At 36.6% G+C, this 21,346-nt stretch overlaps 1 protein-coding gene across 1 annotated transcript in view; it reads left to right on the top strand.

The window, feature by feature from the left end:
- The window catches only part of BNC2 (basonuclin zinc finger protein 2), a 226,455-nt gene that overhangs the window by 116,359 nt on the left and 88,750 nt on the right, over positions 1–21,346 (top strand). The window contains exon 3 of the mRNA XM_058823942.1: positions 16,086–16,321. Coding sequence (XP_058679925.1) covers positions 16,086–16,321 — 236 coding nt within the window. The remainder of the gene's footprint in view (positions 1–16,085; positions 16,322–21,346) is intronic.

Here is a 21,346-nt window from a genome sequence, read left to right on the forward strand (position 1 = left end):
AAAGGTTAGTACTTTCCTCCTAAGATACATTTGATCTCTATTTATTTGGTTCATATCTGTGTGGTTTTGTGCTTGAATATGCTAACATACGGCAAGTATGAATGCTCAAAAAATTCAACAGCATAGATTAACATAGAAGTTTTTATTCACCTGTATGGAAAGAAAAACAGGTATGCAAGTACCATGGAGTCCCGTGTCACTGCCTAACATTGCCTCCAGACTGCCTAGAAATGCCCTTATCTGGTAGCTGGTTAAAAGTTTATTGTATACAAGATTATCTAGGGACATGGTATATATTTCTTACTCTTATTTTCCAGAAAATGATATTCAGTCACTGTATAACCAGATTGAACTTTCTTAGAAGAATCACTAAACCTCACAAAATTTGTATAGTTCAGGCACTCTTCAGGTTTTGTGTAGAACCAGCATCTGAGGTTTTGGTGATTGGAAAATAGGGAAGCACTGTCTAGGTATTTTCCAGGGTGTCCTCCTGATGAGCAATAGAAACTGAGAGTCTAGCACTTAGATTCTGGCTCATGGCCATCCTGAATTTTCTTTTTAAGGAGTACATTTTGGAAGAGTTTGGAAGAGAATAATCAGATTTTCCTCTGTGCGACGTGATTCTTCTCTGTGAAGTGATTGAATTCAAAATCAGAATATTATGACAGCAATCTGAGATTACCACTGTGTATATAATGGAAATGTCTCTGTTTTACAAATCCAGAAAGTTGAAAGTGGAACATGATGATTTGGGATACACCACCTGCTCCCATGCCTAAATGCTTAACATAACAAAAAGAAAAATTAACGCAGCTATACATTATTAGGAAGTGTTTATTTTGCAATTGTGCCAAGTGAATAATGCTCTTCCTTTTTATTTTTTTTTCCTTTTTTTCTTTTAGTGCACTTTGTGTACAATCATCTGGAGTACTTACATTTTATGGCAGAGTGAGACAAGTCAGATATATGTTTCACATCCGTCAAGCATGGTCTTGTAAATTATTTTCTGGATACAATTATGTATCTACTTAAATTCTTGATCTTAGCTGTTTTTGAGGATTATGAGGGCAGCATTCTGGAGACAGGTCAATTCACTGCACTCTAGTACCTGGATTTCAAAATTACTAAAATCAGGTTGCAGCTCAAAAGCCCTTTACGTTAAAAATGGTAGCACAGTACTTTCAGAATTTGTTTCTTGAATGCAAAAAAAGTATTTCCTGCTGCTTTAATTAAAGGGTTTCCATATAATTTTTATTAATGAATTTCAACTCAGCTCCTTGACACATGATGTAGTGCTTTACTGAATGCAATTAACAAAGAATAGGTGTTTCCAAGAGGAAGCACTGTGCTTATTCAGTTCTGATAACCTAGAATCATAATTAACTGTATAGATCAAAAAATACCTTAGAACTGCATTCTACTCATGCTGTACCTGACTAATCTGTGTGGAGTTAATTCATTTTAATAGCTGCCATTTAAAACTTTGGAATTTTTAGAGGGAGGAGGAAAGGGCATACAGCCACCACTGTACTATTGCACTTAGCAACTGATGGCCTGTTTTTTTCTCTCCTGCTTCCATTGGCTTTCTCACATTTTCCCTCACTCATCTAAAATAAGCTGCACACGTCTTGACAGAAAAGGTTTCCTACAAGTTCAGATACACCTGTCTGGAGTTGCCAAACCAAGAATTGCAATTATATGAACAATATTACATTGGAAAGTACTTTTGTGGCCAGATAAATGCTGCAGTTGTTGAAAGTTCAGCTTAACAAGTTTTGACTCCTTTACTACAGTAGCAATTCTAGCATCAGTGTTTTTATCACCAAAGCCAAAATTGCACAGAGCTTTACAGCATTATCAAGTACTGCTGTGCATCGTGGAGAGTGGGTTAGTCCCAGGAAGAATCTCTGAGTATTTTAAGGGATTTGGGTGACTACACTGTTTTAATTTGTTTTCAGCTAAAGTGGAAACAGTGTTTTCACACAGTGTTTCACCCATAAAGTGTTTTCAGCTGTCTTTCATATTGTCAGGTTGGGTGGGAGTTTATTTTCCAACCCAAAAATTAAATGTTTTAAATTTGATAAGCCATTCTTAAACTTTAAGAAGTCAAACAGATAAGTGTGTGACTTCTTTTTTTTTAGTGGTAAAGATAGTTTGTATATTCCATATGGAAAATAAAATCTCATTAAAATCTTAATAGTCATTTTTTAACCCAGGCAATTGGGTATTTTGTGGCTTTTAAATAATATGGCACTTAGGTGACTACAAAAAAATAATACTCAAGTGCTTGATTTGTTCTCCTGCTATTTTTTTTTATTAAAAGAAGCATACTATCCTGTGAAGATAGTAATAAAATTTTACTCTCTTTATTGGAAATAATGAAAAAGCCTCACTCTATTTGCCATGTATTTCCTCTAGCTGAAGTATCTTAGCCTATGAGAAAAGAAATTAAGCAAGTCTGCAGTAAAAAGACATTAATTTCATTGACTTAGCATTTTGTCTTTTGTATTTGTCATTGATGTCAGAATAACAATTACCATACTGCTAGCAGGAACACACTTATTATATCTTGTCCAACAGATCAAAAGACACAGTGTAGTATTAATCAAGTAAAATCTTACCTACTCTCATAACTCTTTTGCTCCAAAAAGATGTGTTAAGGTGACATAAGTTATAGTGGACTAAAGCTATTATGTCTGATATTTATTCCACTTATTTTAGTTTCAATACCCTCACAAAAACCCCAAACAAACAAAAGAAAGCAAAACAACCCCCCAGAGTATAATAATAGTACTAAGTTTGTGTGAAATCATTGTAATCTTGTTTCAGATACAATCAGAAAATTAGAAATGACAAGTTTTTTCTTACCCTGAAATGGGTCACTGGTAAATCTCAGAGATCAACAGCATGTTTCTGGTATACTGTGCATACTTGGGCCAACTGAATTTTACATTAATCAATCTACTCTAGGAAACTTAGCATCCTCTAAACATTTTTGCTCTCCCCCTTCTTTAGTTCTTTCTTTTTTGTTTTCCCCTCATAGAAAAATGTAGTCTTTAGTCTTCTAATGATCTTGGATGTCTTTTCATTTGCATCATGCCAATCAGCTCAGGTCAGGGCTCAGCTACTCATTCAAGTAAAGTTTAACACCTTTATAAAGTATGGTGAGGCCATATACAGTCCCAAATAAGATTTGGTCAGATGTTCTCTCCAGTAACTTTGAGATTAAGTTCTGTTTGGTTGTAATAAAAAAAAGATGAAAGAACATTAACTAGTAGATTTTGGCACATAGGGCCCATCCATTATTTTTCTGATTAAAAGCTGCCATGCAGTGAAGAGTAGTAGTCGGAGACTTGCCATGTGAGTTACAATTTCACCTTGTAAAGGAATTTTTCTGGTGGTAGTACTTATATAAAGCAGGTGCTAGCTTGCTGTTAATGAGACTAAGAATTAGTCTCCACTAAAACTAACCTCCATTAGAAAATGGAGAATGTTGTAAATGCATTACATGACTGTGCATTACATGATGCATTACATGACTGTGACTACTTCATTTAGAATGGTTGAGTTTTCTGAATTTCTGCATGTTAGATCATGGAATTGTCAGTTAAAAGGAACCTGAAATGAAAACAGAAGGAAGGATAGGTGGAAATAAATAAAGAAAAGAAACAGAAGAATGCTGTGGAAATTTTAGAAATCACATCTCTCCCTCACCCTGAAATTTGGACTTGATATAGGACTTGATCTAGGAAGAAGGTTTAGAATTTAAATGTGAGTTGCATAGGAATGAGATGGGAATGAGTGCTGTGTTGAAATAAAATTAATCTGAATTCCTATATTTGTATCAGTCCAAAGATGTTAAGTGAAAGAAAGGTTTGCAAAGTCAAAGATCATCTCTAGCAAAGTAAAACAAAATGAAAAGATGTCACTTATCCTAGAGTCTCTCTAAAAGCTGGCAGAACTGCCATGTTGTTCTTTACTTAAAAATGGAGATTTTTAAGCAGAGAATAAAATTTTTGAAAGGGGGGAGGAAGGAAATAAGAGAGAAACGTAATTATAGTTGACTAGTAAAATAATTGGGTCATATCTGCATCATCTGGTAGGATATAAAAAAATTGTCACCATTTATAATATCAAATACAGTTGTTTCCTTCTATAAAATTCAATTATTTAAAATTACTTGAGAAATTTTAATAGTTATTTTTAGATTATTAACAAATTTATTTTTAGATTTTTTAAAAATCTAAAAAAAGTTATTTTTAGCAAGGCAATTCTCTGCAGCTCATTGATAATGAAAGCTAGCCTTTCATTGCTTTTAAAGTAAAACTGTTTTAGATGTAGTCTGGATTTTCCTGTCTTTTACTGGCAAGATCATTTTAATCCACCTGTTATAACTTTCTTTTGACCCTGAAGGTAGAGGCATAATTTTCATTACTGAGTTGCTTCCAGGATCCTTACAAGATTAGCCTTCACTAGTGGTAAATACTCTCTAAAGTGCCCCCCTCCTGCCTATGCAATTTCCTTCAGCAGGATTTTCCAAAGCAGCCAATGCAGGACAGAGAAAATACACTCTGTTATCTTGTGGGCACTCTGACCCAGCATCTGGTTTTAAAGCCTGTCACATTGATAGGAATGATGGGACATAGTATTTGCTTTGTTTTATTCTGGTATCACCCTTAGTGTTAAACAAGCTGAGGTGAAACCAAATCCAGATATTAGGGCATCCAAGATAAATAATATTGTTTCAAAAGTTTATGAGACAGAAGTGACGGAAAGGAAATAATGCTTACATGCCTCAAGAACAAATAAGAAGCCTTCCTTTTCCATCCTTGTATTTAGCTGCTACTTACATAACCATGTGGTCAAGAGTCTTAATACTCATGCAAATTTGACACCCTCAGGTGTCAAGTAATCTTTTCCTGAGGGAAAGCACAGGCACTACTCTACATGTGCTCACACTTGCACCTCCTTGCATTTCCTCAGGAATCTGTTCAGTTTAAAATACTTTTTTCTCTTCTTCCCTGCCACCCCCAGGACATCTTAACTCAGTCAGGAAGAAGTTAGACCTTTCCTTTTTTACCCAACTTCATTGGTTTACATTCCTAGGTTTGAATAAGCCAATGTCTTTTGGAGATGGCCAGGTGAGACTTTAGCTGACCAGGCCCTAAGCATTCAGCTAAGGAATGAGTGAGTGTCTGCTAAGCCCTAAACAGGCCATGACCCATTCTGAAGCACAGTGCCTGTTTCTGCTGGGTTGCCCTATATTCACAAGTAAAAGTGAAATCTTTTCTCACTGTGAACATTTCATATTCTGAAAAACTTTTAAATTGAATCAGATACTCATTGGCAATCTGAAATACATTTACAAAATTATTGTTGCCTTTGCAAAACTGTAAAATGCCCACCGACATTTAGACTAAAAGTATTTCAAAACGGCAAGATATTCTTATTTTGGTGCCCATCATTATTGAATTGACATTTTACAGAGAAGGCTAATTTTCACTTAATACACCCAATACCATGGGACAGAATTCTAGGAGATGTCTCAGGTGGTGATGTTTTACCCTTTCTTCTTAAGGAGAGAGTCCAGAAGGAAACAAATAGACTTGCTATGTGTAAGATGGAAAAAAGGCTAAAACAATGATTTAAAATTGGCACCTGGAATTCTTCTTTCCAGTTGCAGTAGAGGCTGCCTTTTGGAAAGGTACTTAGTGAAATCCGTTATTTTGAGCCCCTTAAGTGTGATGGTAAAAAGTTTGCCACATGGTGAAGCTTCAGATGGGAGCAAAAGAGTGTCTGGTGATTGCTGTTTGATTCCCAAATGAGCAGGATAAATTCTGTGAGACGTGGGAGTTCAAATCACCAGCAGGTTTGTGGGGAAGCAGTGGTGGACTTCTGCAACTCCAGGACATTTGGGTGACAGTACCTGCGTACTTGTCTCTTTCAACACCTATGCTACTGCACATGAATTGCTGTGATGTGCTAACCACTTTATCATTTTATTACAGTTTATTACATCATAAATTTTTATATCTTCTTAACGATCCTACAAGAAGCTTAATTGTTTATAGGAACGTCCTAATTAACTAGAGTTCACTAGGTTAAGCAGAACACAAATTGAAACAGCTTTAAATGAAACAAACCCTACTACTTCATTCCATACAGCTTCATAAGGTTAAAATGTGATTTGACTGCAAGAATAAAAAATTCATACTGCTTTCAGATGTTTAAATTATAATACCGTGGGTAACTTTACCTCAGCTTTCCCTTCTGCAAATGTGAAATTGAAAGGAAAAAAAATTTTACCTACTAGGAGGAATTTTATTTTGAGCTGTAGCATTTTGAGGACACTTGCCCCAGCAGACAATAGTGTTACTCAATTATCCCATTTCTATCTGGATTTTAGAAAGAGAACAGATTATACAAGAAATGTACAGCGTGTCTCTGAAACTTTTCTAATTCTATCCTAATTGATTACAGTCAATTTTTCTGAAGTATATTTAACAGGAACTTTGTGAAATGGCAGAGTACATGAATTGGAATGGGTAAGACTGATGTATGTGCATGGTAGAACTAGTTTTAAGAACCAGTCTTCCCAGGGTCTGAACACCTTCAGCTGTTAGCAACCTTAAGACAGCAGATTTTCCTGAAAAACTGAGGTGCTTTAGTACATGTGGGAGAGCATTTAATATGCTTTTACCAGCGTTACCCCCTAAAGTGAAACACCACCATGGTCTTGACTTACCTTTGTGAAATACGTCTATGACATGATTCAAACAGAATGATAGTAACAGGTGGGCAGTGCATATTGCATTTTCATCACAGTTTTCAAGGCCGCATAGAAGATGGAATAGGTTGTCTGAGAAGAGGTGGAATTTCCCCTCCCCCTGTCACAGGTTGACATATAAAAGACACATCTTGGCAGAACCAACTAGTCTAAGGCCCTGCTTTCATTAGAAGACTGCACCAGATTTTCTGTAGAAATCCCTTCCTGCTTAGAATTTCTGCAAAACTGTGAATCACAATTAATGGAATCTTAAGATTAAGATGGAAATCCTCCAAATCCAGACCACAGGCCAGGACTCCCAAATGTGCTTATGTCTTACTGTGTATAATATGTCAACCAAATGATGTTAGGATGATTAAGATACATATTAAACCCCATCTTACCATAATTAAGGGACAGAATAGTTTTAAGAAGGTGTTAATGGTTGATAGGAAGGGGACATTTAGCTTTGGAGGCAAGAGACTGGAAAGTTCAAAGTTGAATGATTAATCAAAGTAATAGAAAGAGATTACTTAGCATCTTCCATTATAGATGATAGATTTCAACAATGATATAATTAATCTATGTTTCAAGGAGCAGCAAAAGTGAACTGTCCAACCAAAGGTTCTAAGCCAGTAGTCAAAGGCGATGAGAGCACTGGCCATGCCTGCACCATGAGCACAATTCCTTAAAGTCTGACCATGGTGGACTGAATGAGAAGCTGGTAGTTGTGTCCATTGACAGTCTCAGGCCTGGCAAAGGAATATAGTCAGGTCAAGGGTCCATCTACAGGCTTCAATCAGGAGCAAAAGAAGGGGGGCCAAAGGTGGGATAGAAGACCAGGCTGTAACATGAATGTGAGGGTAATCTAGAGGACAGGACTACAGCCAGACACACCTACAATGCAGTTTAGGAGGGGAGCGAAGCTCCAGGCCTGGGCTTTAGCAGGGGCTCTGTACGCCGGGACTTGGATTCCAAGCTGGCGGGCAAAATTGGTGCACTGAGGACTGTGACACCATGATCCACAGCTGCTGTCTTCAGCAGAGGAGACTGCTGATACCAAGACACACAAACGCAGCTGTTTGTTGGAATGCTCACGTGATTAATCTACATGTGTTTCTCCATCACTAATCATCAGACTAATCAGCTGAAGTCCTCTTTTGTGTAGGCACCAATGCACATACTGATGGAGAGTACTACAAGGTCCAAAGCCCACACAAGTGTCTCTGTCTCATCTTCTTTACCCTGGTCCCAATAGTTAGGTGTCTTCATTCCTGCTGTATGCCTATGTAGGAAACTTCTAGCCCAGATATTTTTCTGAGAACTTGGTATGAAGGTTCTTTTCAGCATGTTCCTCTGAATATATTAGTTGTGAAAAAGAAGGGGGGAGAAAAAGCCTTCTATTTTATTTTTATTATTAATTTAGATGGGCAATTCTGGATCAAAGACATGCTTTTGAGGTACCACTACATAAATTTAGATATAACGTGAATTTCAGGGGAAAAGCATTTGGGGCTCTTTTTTGTCCCTTTATTTTTTTTTTCTCTTTGCAATCATGTTTTCTACTATCAAAGAAAAATGTTTTTCTACAGAAAGAAAGCATAGAGGAAGACACCTGTTTGGCTTGCAGGAATTGGCCAGGGAGGCTGTTTTCCTGACAGGCCAAAAGCAACTAGCATAGGGCCCCTTTAAAAAAAAAAGGTCAGGATACTTCCCCCCCCCCCCCCCCCCCATCCATTTCATGTGAGCATTGGCAGAAGCTCTGACAAGCAGTTCTTCATATTTTATTATGTTCTTGTCTGGCAGAATCTCTGTCAGGCAAAAACCTTGTCAGCGGAAAACCTGTCGTAGGATCAGAGGAGACAAAAACAGGTGTCACAGAGGCAGTCAAAACTGAAGAAAAAAAAAGATTAGGCTAAAGAGAGAAAGGCAGACAATTACATTAATGCCATTGCTTTTATCTTATAGATGTGTGTTATTATCTCGGGGTGCTGAGTGCGCAATTGCCTCAAAGAAAAGTAGACAGGAGACAAGGGGAAACTTGATAGTTATTAACTGAAGAGGCAGTGTGTCAAAGCTGGATGGGGTTCAAAGTTTTGTAAAGGGATAAAAAAATTGCAGACAGCAAGCAACGTCTGTGAACAAACTGTGGTTCTGCTTTCGGCTACATAAACCTAGTAGCATTCTAGATATTTTAACTTGGAATCAGATCATAGGCAGAAAAATTAATGAAAGTTTTCATTCAGTCTTTTTTTAATAACATTTATTTTGTGTTCATGCAACTGAAGTGCTGGGGGGGTTTTTGTTAGAGCATGAGGCATGGTGAGGCATGAAAACATATCAGTTTAGTTGCTGTGTTGTTTGGGTTTGGAACACCTATTATCAACACATGTTTAATTTTAAAATGCTATTAAGAAGCCTTTTACTAAGTGTGAACATCTGTACATGCAAGCTGTAAATTAGCAGATCACATATGTGTCCCCCAGTCAGAGACTCAGTGTGTTTGGCAAATGGTTTCTGTTATTAGTTTTTAAATACAGAAAACGACGTTACCCCAAAAAATTTATTTTGCCTATGAACTGGAATTTCTTTACTTGCTCTTCTTCAATGATTTTTGTCTTAGTGAACATTTATCTTCTATATGGAATTAATTATGAAAGCAATGAAAAGAGAGGTGAAAAAGAGATTACGAAAGGATGCTATGTTGTAGCTGGAATTTGTACTGAGGATTCAGGATGTTAACACACTGATGTAAGTGTTCATGTCCCCCACTCTCTGGCTCCAGGAATGAACGGGATCATTTCATACACCATGAAAATATTGGAGTCCTTCAATAGATGTGGAAAATTTTTCTTATCCTTAGTCACTTTCTAAGCATGATATTTTTGAGGAGCAATTTTTTTCTGCCTTCAAAATGCACCACATTGCACCATGTGGGAGGTGGTATTAAATCTACGTATTGAGGGAAGCTACTTTAGACCACCTCTTATGGTTGTGATAAGTGGTCCCTACAGTGTTTTAGTCATTACTAAGGATTTGTTGATTTTTTTTGTGTGGTTGATGAAAAAGAAGAAAATCTTGAACTCTGAAAATGTGATGCTGTTCATCTTCACCACTAAAATCAAAAGTAAACTGCATTGCTCAACATTGCCATTAATAATACTGCACCTGTTTTACCACACTCAACATAATATTGTTGCAATGATATTATGGAATAATTTTATATTGGTATTATATCTTTCATCTGTCTTCTAATTTTAGTTTCTTTTGCTGCAAAAAGTGACCCAGTTATTTAGGTTTTTAAAATGTCTGGTAAGGTTTTTGTTATTGTCTAGACACAAACTACTTTTCTTTTTTTTCATCTTCTTGTTCTTGACCAGATCTAGTAATCTAGAAAGAAGATGATGGTTGATAAATTTTGTATCATCATTTGTATGTGTTTGTGTACTCCAACAGTATTCAACAATATCCAACTTTGGCAAGCTGGTAAACTGGCTAGCCAGTATGTCAGAAAATCCAGAGTGGATATATTGGAGAGCTCAAAACTAAAACTGAAATGGAATGAGATCCATAATGCCCTCTTGCAACCTATAGACTCTTCTCTGTGGTCTTCTGAGATACACAGACCGGCAAATCAGCCAAGACCTTTCACTAGACCTTTTCATCCCTCTCAGGTTAATAAAATATTTATCTAGGATCAGGAAATTAGCAAGAGGTAAGTGTATTTGCAACTCCAGTTGCATTAAAACTAGGATATTTTAAATTCTTTTCTATTTAGTAAAGACAAAATGTCATGCTTTCATTGTAGCTGTTCAAAAAAAAAAAATCAGACTTCTAAAGTGCAAAATTCATCACTGCATATTTGTATTTCTTTTACTTAGCAAAAATGGAATCTGCTCAGAGGCATGGCTTTTAATTTGGTTGACCTTTTTCACTGCATATTGGGAAGAAAGGGGTCTATGGGCAATGAGTAAATTTGCAGAGCTGAGCCTGTAAACTGGACACAGTACAGATGAAAATAAAAAGTCTCTTCTTTGTTTTCTGTCTTTTGATAAATTGAAAAAAAAGTTGTGCCTTATTTTAATGTATCCTTTGTACTTAAATTCATTTGAATTACACAGTCTCAAAATTCCAGTAAAATATAAATAAGGTACATTTCCCCTCCTTACTTTACAACATTAAAAAACACTGAACAAACCAACCAACAAAAAAACCCCAAAACTCTACAAATGGAAAATAAAAGTTTGTTCATTGATTTATTGCAAAGATGTCTGAAGCTTTTTTTTCTGAACTATTGCATAATAAGAATGCTGAAGGCCTTAATATTAATATTGACATTGAAACAATTCCAAAGTTTTTTTTGACATTTGAGATTATACTGAGCAGAATCTCAGTAAAAAAAATCTGAGGGATTTTTTTTCTGTTTAAGAAGCTAAAAAGTGAATAAGCAAACGGGGAGGTTCAGGCTTGACATTAGGAAACACTTCTTTAATGAGGGGGTGGTCAAGCCACAGACTTCCTAAGGAGGGGGTCAATGCTCCAAGCCACTCCATGTTCCAGAGTCATTTGGGTAATGCCCTCAATATGGTTTAACTGATGATCAGCCCTAGAGTGCTCAGGTAGCTGGATTAGATGGTCATTTTTGGCCTCTTACAGTTAAAATGTTCTCAGTTATTATGGTGCATACTTGATACTTCAGAGTTGGAAAAACTGTTGAAAGGTTCCTAATTCCTGTGCTAATTATCCAGTTAGTGATTTTTCATTGTTAAAGGCAATCTTTAATGTCCTCTACACAATCCTTGCTACTCCCCCCCTTTAAAACAGTTTTAATTTCTGAAGTACTTGAAATTGGGAATTCACCACAGAAATGTTACTTGACTGAGTGTTGTCAGAGTAAAACACAGGGGTATTTTTAGGCCACTCCATGAAAATGTTGATTGCTCAGCAACTATGTAATTTTAAGATTACTTAGATCTCTTCTTCCTGTATCAGAGAACACCTTTTCACATAAACTGAATTAAAGAATATTAGTCTATCAGGGCAGTGCTAACAATTAAATTGCATTGTTAAAAAAAGGTACCTGTCTTAGTTTAAATACTGATCTCAGTCATGGTTTTGGAAAAGATTGTGCAGGTTACAACTAAAATGTCTCAAACATGCAGAGGTGAACTTTTGATCCCGCTGGAACTGTACAAAGGGTCAGTAATACCTCATGCTGCACCAGGACGGGACTTCTTATGTGTGCTTTGTGGTATTCAGTCACTGATAACTTCTTAATAAAGACACATCTGTTTATGTCATTTTCAGGTGGGATAGAGCACATTCTTTTGTTTAGCATATTTAATCTTTAAACCTTCTTAGTGCTTATGAAACCATAAACTCCTGCAGATATTGTTGAATGTACTCACCTTTAAAACAGTTCACTGTTTACTAGCCTGTATAAATTAAACCAATGGTTTAGAGCAGAAAGTGATGAGGAATGCATGATCCACATGAAATTATGTGGGCAATTCAGGGCATTAGAATATAGCTGTTTATGCAGAGATTTGACAAGAATCAGAAATTTGTCGAGAAGGCTAAAGCTAATACTCCTTTCTTTACAGAAAACCAACAAGATAGATACTTCCTTACCTCTTACCTGAAAAAGAGTCTATCAACATAAATGGCCTCTTGAATCCACCTAGAACACTGGCATTAGTTCACTAAGGGTATCAGAAGAGAAATGAGAAATACTACAAAAATTCTGTCAACTACATTCGTAGCAATCTTTTAAAGAAACACAAAAATGTTTATAAATTGCAAATTAGAGAGAGAATTTTCATTCTGACAATTTGAAGGGATATCAATAGTTATTTTTCTGAAAGAATTTCAGAATTTTACAGTAATTTCCCATATGAACACAACTCTGTTTCCTTTCATTTAATATACAACCTTTTTATTTTCATGTACCAGGAGGTTTGTCTTTAGCTTGCAAATGTTCTTATGTACCCATGCAATAATGTATGTTTTGTTGTGTTATAAATTCCACATTTTAATGCATATCCTGACCTGTACTTGAAAAGGATAAAATTTGCTGCTTGTTTATTATTTAATACATATAATAAGGCCACAAATCAAAATTGGAGATAATATCACTGTCACTTGGAATGTTGTTCCAATATTATGCTAATTAGTATTTGTGTGCGTGTGTGTGTGTGTGTGTGTGTGTGTGTGTTGAGAAGCAGGTGTCTATGGATAATGCTGCTAAAAAATTAATATTGCAGTTTAACGGAATAGTACAGGTTAGATTGCAAAAATTTCTATCAGCTGGTCAAAGAGTGTGCTTAGTTATTTAAAAAAGACTTTATTGGTTTTTCCCCTCTTCCATTCCACCTCAACCTTTCCAAAGCTATTATATGGTCACCTTAAATGAAGTCCACAGAGTTTTGTAATCCTATTGTTAGAGAAATTAAAAGCTGTTAGATCTTTCATCCACCTGAGAATCCTTAGATAAAGATGTCTTATAGTCATTCTCACTTGGAGCACAGTAGAATAATGATCTTAACATCCTCAGCATGACAAGTCTTCTTTAAATGGAAGAACTTCTTTTTCCTCACTGCAGGCGTGGTATTTGCTGTTAAGAAGAGAGAAACAAAAACAAATATTTGGATACATTAGAAATACAGTATGATTCAGTCATTAAAAAACATAAAGTGTTCAGAAAATGTCCATTCATGTCTTGGTTCTAGTCTAAATTTGCATAAACTTGGAGAAGCCAGTTAATATCTTTGGGCCCTTTTCTGTAAGACTGAAGTTGAAAAGCTCAGGGTGATCCAGATCTGCTCAATAATTTCAATAGTCTATTAGAAGATGTTCTTACAGAGTATCTATTGGAAACTCCAAACTATTTACACCTTTCCTACTGTGAGCAATGCTAGTATTAGAAAAAAAAAATCCTTATTTTATTGCTTCTAAATGGTTGATTAGTCCCTCAGATACACATATATACATATCACCACACATCCTGCTCAACCTGCAGAATAAAAATATCAATTTTCTTGGCTTTTCTAGCCAAGAGCTTTCATTACACATCCATTATGACAGTAGCAAAATAACCATCTTAGCATCTTAGAAGAAGATAGTACGTAAAATGGGGTGGGAAGAAAGCAGAACAGTATTTAACCTGCTTAAGCTTCAGTCAAATCTCATTAATTAGACCTTGTAAAAAAATTAGTCCTACATCATGAAGCCTACATAGGTGTAGTAGTTTGGAAGAAGAGCTTTTGGAAGAAAAGATTCTGTTCTTCATGTTCTGCAGTGTAAATGTCCTGTGGAGAGACATAGGACTGAAGTCCCTAGGCTTGCCAATTTCTTATCTTGTTTGAATGTGAAATTAATTTTTAAAACTATTTATTCAAAATTGACTTAGCCAGTAGAATAGGAAAGATCAGACAATTCAGTTGCAAGAAATGAAGTATGAGGAAACTGGAACTCTTTGACAATGTAGTCCTTGGAGTAAACGTGGTGAATGAAGCCAGCAAGTAAATGATAAGGGCCTTTGCACTCTGGATGTAAGAAGGCAATTTATCAACAGTACATGAACTCTCTAGTGACCCTAAGACAAGAAGAAACCAAGTACAGGAGAAGTCCCTATGAGATTGTTTTAAATGCTCAGAAATTTTGTTTGGAGAAGAAGAGAAGCTTAGGTGCTGCAACATAGTTCATAAAGTAGAAATAAAATTGAATATAAACATTGATACATCATAGAATGCATGATGTCATATGCAATTCCATCTTTTTTAACTTCACGAGGGGATAAGAATTACCTTCCTCCTGCAAATTTCCCTTATCGCTGAATTATTCAAATCACAGTGAATAACATGGAATTCATAAAGCCAGGTGAAAAGAACTATCCAGCTCTAGTAGCAGTGAATGAATGATCAAATTTTTGGTAAATCAGAAGCCTTAGTTTTAACATGTTTAAGAGACTGGAGTTAAGGGAGTATCTGTTTTATTTTTTTCCTCTAGAGATTAAGTATCAAATCTTTAACAGTCCCATTCAATTTGGCATTGCTTCGGTCTTGGTCATTAGTTAATCATAAATTTCTCTTGAACTATGAGTACTGTAGTTTCTGAGTCTCACCTGAGAAGCCTTCTGCCATAGCAGTTAAAATTACGTGTGACCTTTGGAAACTAGGGCTGTTTTGGACTGCGTCTGTGAAAAAGGATCCCTTAGTGATGACTGGCATCCATCAGGAGTCCATACCGGGACCAGTACTGTTTAATATCTTCATCAATGACATAGTGAGGCCATCAGCAAATTTGCAGATGACACCAAGCTGAGTGGTGTAGTTGACGCAGCAGGATGCCATACAGAGGGACCTGGACAAGCCTGAGGTAGTGGACCCATATCAACCTCATGAGGTTCAACAAGGTCAAGGTGTTGCATCTGTGTCAGGGCAATCACAAGCCCAAGTACACAATGAGAGATGAACTCCTGGAGAGTAGCACTTCAGGGAAGGACCTGGGAAGCTTCAGTGGGTGAAAAGCTGACCATGACTCAACAATGTGCTCCTGCAGCCCAGAAAGCCGACCATACCCTGCGCTGCAACAAAAGCAGCATTGCCAGCGGGGTGTGGTAGATGATCCTGCCCCTCTGCTCCCCTCTGGTGAAATGCCACCTGGAGTAGCAGTGCCCTACTGCTAGTAGTAGTCTGGGGTTCTGAGCAAAGGAAAGACATACACCTGTTGGAGCAAGTCCAGGGGAGACCACCAAGATGATCAAAGGGATGGAGGCCCTGTCCTTTGAGGAAAGGCTGGAAGAGTTGGAATCCTTCAGCCAGGGGAGAAGTTGAAAAAAAAGCTTAGGCAAGGCTCCTTGATGACCTTATTAGGCTTTCAAAAGAAAGGGGACCTACCAAAAAGCTGGGAAGATACTTTTGGCAAGGGCATGTAGTGGTTGGACAATAGGTAATGGCTTTAAGCTGGAAAGAGGAGAGTAGATTTAGATTACATATAAAAGAGATTTTTCCAGAAATGTTGAGGCATTAAGGCAGTTGCCCAATGAAGCTGTAGATGCCCCATCCATGAAAATATTCAGGTAGCATGAGGCTTTGAGCAACCTGATCTAGTTGAAGAAGTCCCCATGGCAGAGGAGTGGATTAGCTGATCTTTAAGTCTCCCTTCCAACACAAACTATTCTGTGACTCTATGTTTCTATGAATCATCCAGGTGATATTTCTCTGGAAAATAAGTGTATCTGCCACATGACTCTTTGGAGTCGTTTTCTTGTCTTTTTTTTTCTTTGCTCTTTCCTTATACTTGACCCCTTTTCTTTCAGCCTTGGACAAACTTAGTACTCAGCACCTCTACCACCCAACCCAAGTGGAGATTGTGCAGTCCAATGTTGTGTTTGACATCAGCAGCCTGATGCTCTACGGTACTCAGGCTGTGCCTGTGAGGCTGAAGATACTGCTTGACCGACTCTTCAGTGTACTGAAGCAAGAGGAGGTGTTGCATATTCTACATGGCTTAGGCTGGACACTGCGAGACTACGTTCGAGGCTACATTCTTCAGGTAGGAAATAAAGCAAAGCATGCTTTCAAACCCAGTAAATTGATTTTGTTGTTGTTGATGTATGGATGTAGTGATGGTGCACCCAAGGTGGAAAGTAGAATATGAAGTGAATTTAGTCTGGCATGTTGAAGCCTAATGATGGTGCTGGCAAAATAAAATATTCAATTTTTCCTGAGCTAAAAAAATACAGGTGCCTTCATACCATAGTATTTATTTGTACTTGCTTATGTTTATTGTAGGAAATGCCTTAAATACTGCAAATACTGAGGTTAGCTACCTGCAAGCATGATCTAGCCATCAAAGGCAGCTGGCAAGTTTTCAAGGGCTACTGTTTGACTTGGGAAACTAAGATGCAAGTCAGCAGCTCTGTCATCTTTTCTTTCCGTCTTTAGAAAGATACCTAAAAATGTATAGATGAAATTGGGGTTGTGACCATGACTATATTGGAAAGTATCCTTATGTATAAACAGGAAAATCCTTTTAATAAGGCCATTTTTAAAGTATAGCTTTAAATAAAGTATTGCATGCATTTTAGTTGAAATAGACAATCAGAAGAAAAATATGTTCAACAAAAAGCTGGACAGGCTTGTTTTATGGGTATGGTCATAAATATACATATAGCTGCTTATCTGAAAAATTTCATAATCTATTAAATTCCATAGTAAATTTTTACATTTTGTAGGACTATTTCTGATTAGTAACCTAATAGTTACTAATCAGACTATTTCTGATTAGTAATACTACATAATTCTGAATTCTCTTAATTGCTGTTGACTTTGTAGGAGCTCTTCATTATCTAGAATGCATCCAGTTATTGAAGTGGACATGCCTAAAGAATTTTGAAAATTTTAGTTGCTGATTTATTTCTTTATTTTGTAGGCAATGATAGCATGCTTAGAACTTTATTGAAAATATGGGATTTATACCTGCTCTGAGAAATCCTGACTCTATTTCTTAATTTGTCTTCTGGTTTCTGTTCTTTGTGTATAAGAAGTAAATTAGCTGTATGTGGATTCCATGGAAAACTTCACCTTCTGTGCTTGTAAATATTTTCTTAAATGCCCTATATTTTGGATTTTTGCAGAAAAATATAATGAATTTTAAAACAGCCCTAGAGAAAGAGAACTAAAAAAGTTTACACTTTAATAGTGAAATTGTTTTATTCTTGTTAGGGCATATATGGAATGGAGATCTTTAATTGTTTCAGGGTTCTCTCAGGCATCTGTTTTGTAAAGGCTAAGTGTTACACCTATTGAAATAGAACAGAATCCTTTTTTTCCATTACCTATTTAAAATTAACATATAAGGATATATCCATCATATTTGTACAGCAGATATCTATGATGTTTGTATGATATAAATGTATGATCTTATGTATTTATACATTTTACATATGATATATAATTAAGATGCATACATGAGGGATATCTACAGAGATATGGACTGTTATAATGTGCATATTGCATCTTATTTTAGATTCCTGGATTCTGAATGCTACTGATCTGGAGAGCTGAAGAAATTTGATTTGTAAAGGAATTAATGTAAAAAATACATCATTTTTAAAATATAATACTAGAAATCTGGTTACTAAATGTGATTAATAATTAGGGTTAATATATTCCAAGCATGGAATGTAATTCTTTGTTTCTTACAGACAAGAAGACAGACTGAAATCAGTAGCTTTCTTGTTTTAAAGGCCGTTGAATCATGCTCATATTGATTTTTTTTTAACTATCTTTTGGAATGACTCAATGTATGCAAGAATGGCTTGTGATATAATTACATAGATGTTTATACAGACTGAGACTGTGACCTATGAATCTGAAAGGTGTAAAGGCCTGTAATCCCCCATTAGGTCACAGTTCAGTTTATCCAGCTAAAAGTCAGTCACACTGTAGCCCCCAAGGCATTTTGCCATTACTATATTCAACAACAGTATATTGAATATTATGCCATTTAAATGAGAACAATTACCAGTGAAAGTTAAAGGCAGCTGTTACAGGCTTGCCACATATTGACTTCATTAGCACTCGACTGTGGATTTTCCTAATGAGTGAATGAAGACCTATGATAGGTGTGTAGTCGAGCATCCCTGTTAATTTAGCTGTCTAATTTCAAAAAATCACACACTGCTCAAGGTTAGAAGGGAGGTCATCTTGTCCAAGCCTTCTGTCCAAGCAGAGCCACCTAGAACTGTTTGTCCAGGACCTTGTCCAGATGGCTTTTGAATGTCTCCACAGGGTCTCTAGGCAAAAAGTGTTTTGTTGTTTCCATTAAAGCTAGAAAACTCAGTATACAGCAGAAAAGGAAAATTCTTAGTAAAACATACATGCAGAGAAATGTTGGAAAAATGAATTAAATCAATGATAATAAAAATGTCTTCTTTAAAAATAGCTCTATTGAAAGTATCTGTTATAAAGGAGAAAGAGCTGTGCAGGGAAATTTGAAAGGAAATGTGTAGTAACACAAGCACAGTAAAAGTGCATACAGGTAATGTCTTCTTTGGGCAAAAGACATTGTTCCATGAAGCTTATCGTTATAGACTGAAACTTTTCAGACTTGTTTGAGGCTTTCAGACTCAGCTTTTGCATACAGAAAACTGAATAAAATGTTGTAAGCATCGTACAGGAGTTTCAAAAACATCAAGTACCAAAACAAATTATCCAGAGTATCACAAACTATGGGACTGTTGATAGGCTATCATGCAGTGAACTGAGGAACATTTGACTCTCAGTCAGGAATTACAGTTCTTTTTACCTTGTCTGTCCAAACCCACCTAAGTTATCACCTAATTGCAGTCAATTCTAGTAAATTTACCATACATTCATACATTCTCATTGTACACCAAATGCAGAAATATATATGTGTAGGAAAAGGTTTACTATGGTAGTGTAGTTAGAGAAGCGCAATCTAGTAAAAATATTATTTTTCACTTGTAACTTTACAGAATCACTGTTTTCCTGTTTTTTTCCTCAGGGTAAGAAAAACAGGAAGCTTAGTAGCAAGGACTGAGAGAAGTAATAGATTAGAAAAAGGTAATGGTTGTAACAGATTCCAGAATACTTTGTCCAGGTTTGAGTTCCAGTGTTTATTGACCACCATGCAAGAGATTTGTTAAACTGGCCCAAAACTTGAGTTTTATGCTTTGGGATGGTCTAAGACATCCACTTGTGCTGAATGTGCCCTCAGTAGGATGAAAGTGTTAAAATATTTTAACATTTTCTCTAAATGGAGGCGTTTTGAGGAATAGGGTAGATGTATCCACTCAAAGTCAATTACTGTTGTCTGATTTCCACAACCAACCAACCATCCAACCAACCAATGAAAAAGACCTTGATAACCAACAAAATGAGCAACCACCCTGCAAACCTCACAACTTTTTCCATGTAACTTTAGAGAAAAAGCTCATGGTTTGCTCCACTGGAGAAACAAGAGAAAAACAGTTGTTTATTAATGCTGCACAGTGGATCGGATTATTTGTAATACCTTCATTTTGACTAATAATGTTTCCAAATAGCAAATTAAAAAACAATGGGCAGAGAAAAAAACAGTATTTATGCCTTCATTCAGTGGATGCATTTATAGAGCACAGGAAGTCAAGGAACCCTGAAGCCACAGAGGTAATTTGATAACGCCTTTCGCGTTTGGGCACAGTCACAATATTGCCAGTAATGGCTGAAAGGCATTAAGACCTGGCAAGATTCTCTGGCCTCCATGCAATAAATTGAGTTTCTAGTGAATAGATGCCTATCAATGAAGTGTTAGTGACAATTTGGTCACCAATCTCATCAGACCGTCACAGGATTAATGTCTTGGCAGAGGAGCTGTTCTCTCATCTTTATAACTGATCCTCAGAAAAACTTTATGGCATAAAGGAACATTCTGGATTGTGTTTGCTCCATAGGAATTCAGAGTGCCTCAGATTTTAGAGTTGCTTTTTTCTACCTCAAGGAACTAATTTACTGTATTTGGTATTGACGCGTATGCAGTCGATAGTGAGCCTGTAAGTTTCCTCTTTTGGGAAAACCTAACTTCCCATGTCTTTTACATGACAAAAAATTTTGTCAAAATCAGTGGGTGTTTTGGGTCAGATACTGCACATGATACTCAAAGAGATGTATATGACTAGTCTGTCTGTTGATTTGAATGATGTTACATTTTCTGTAAAGAGCAGCTCAACTGTGAGTCTCCGTCCCTGGTTTAATTCCAGCTAAGCTGCGAGAAGAGGTAACTTTGCCAGCTGTTGTGTGATCCACCAGAGATCACAGGGCTGGGGAGAATGCTCTACCCCATCCATGTGCTAGTGTAGCTACATGTGTAATTGCTCTCTAGCCAGGTTCTCTTTAAACAAACCAGGTTAGAAAAATCCTCCTTCTAAACATGTGTAAGTTAATGCTCATTATTCCAAGAGGAGAGGGCTAGAGAGCAATTGTGCCACTAGCAGTGAGCAGCTGGGGCACTCAGCTTTTACACTGGTCCAGCTGCAGAAGACAGGACATGTGATTACAACTTAGAGGCCATAAACTGACTCAGTGCAAATAGTGATTCAGTGTTTGAGTAACAGCTCAACACTTTTTTAACTGTTTTGTGGTCAAATAATTGTACTCTCTTAGTGAAAAAGATGAAAATACATATTTTCTTTACAATACAAAGAAGGAAGCAGAGACACAGAATAGAACATTGGCAAAATTAGCAAAAATGGTCTAGGAGTCCCATTCTTATCATCATGTCCTTGAAAAAAGTAGATTAGTCAGTAGCTCATAGGCAATGTTTTAGCTGCCAGACTCTCTGGTGCCACCCACAGCTATGAGAAATTTTTAAAAATAAAAAACACAGAACAAAGTCAAAACTAAAGCCAGCTGGAAGACTGTGGATATTTTACAGATCCAAAAGGAGACTCACTCACAAAAGTTCATTTACTGGACATTGCATGGGGAATCGCTAATGCTAAATGAAGGTCTTATCTGTAGCAAAATCAATTCTGAAAAACGGCAAAATTCAAATTTATGAGTTTGCTTTAGGAAA

Source organism: Ammospiza caudacuta, chromosome Z, assembly GCF_027887145.1.
Source record: "Ammospiza caudacuta isolate bAmmCau1 chromosome Z, bAmmCau1.pri, whole genome shotgun sequence".
NCBI classification, from domain to species: Eukaryota; Metazoa; Chordata; class Aves; order Passeriformes; family Passerellidae; genus Ammospiza; species Ammospiza caudacuta.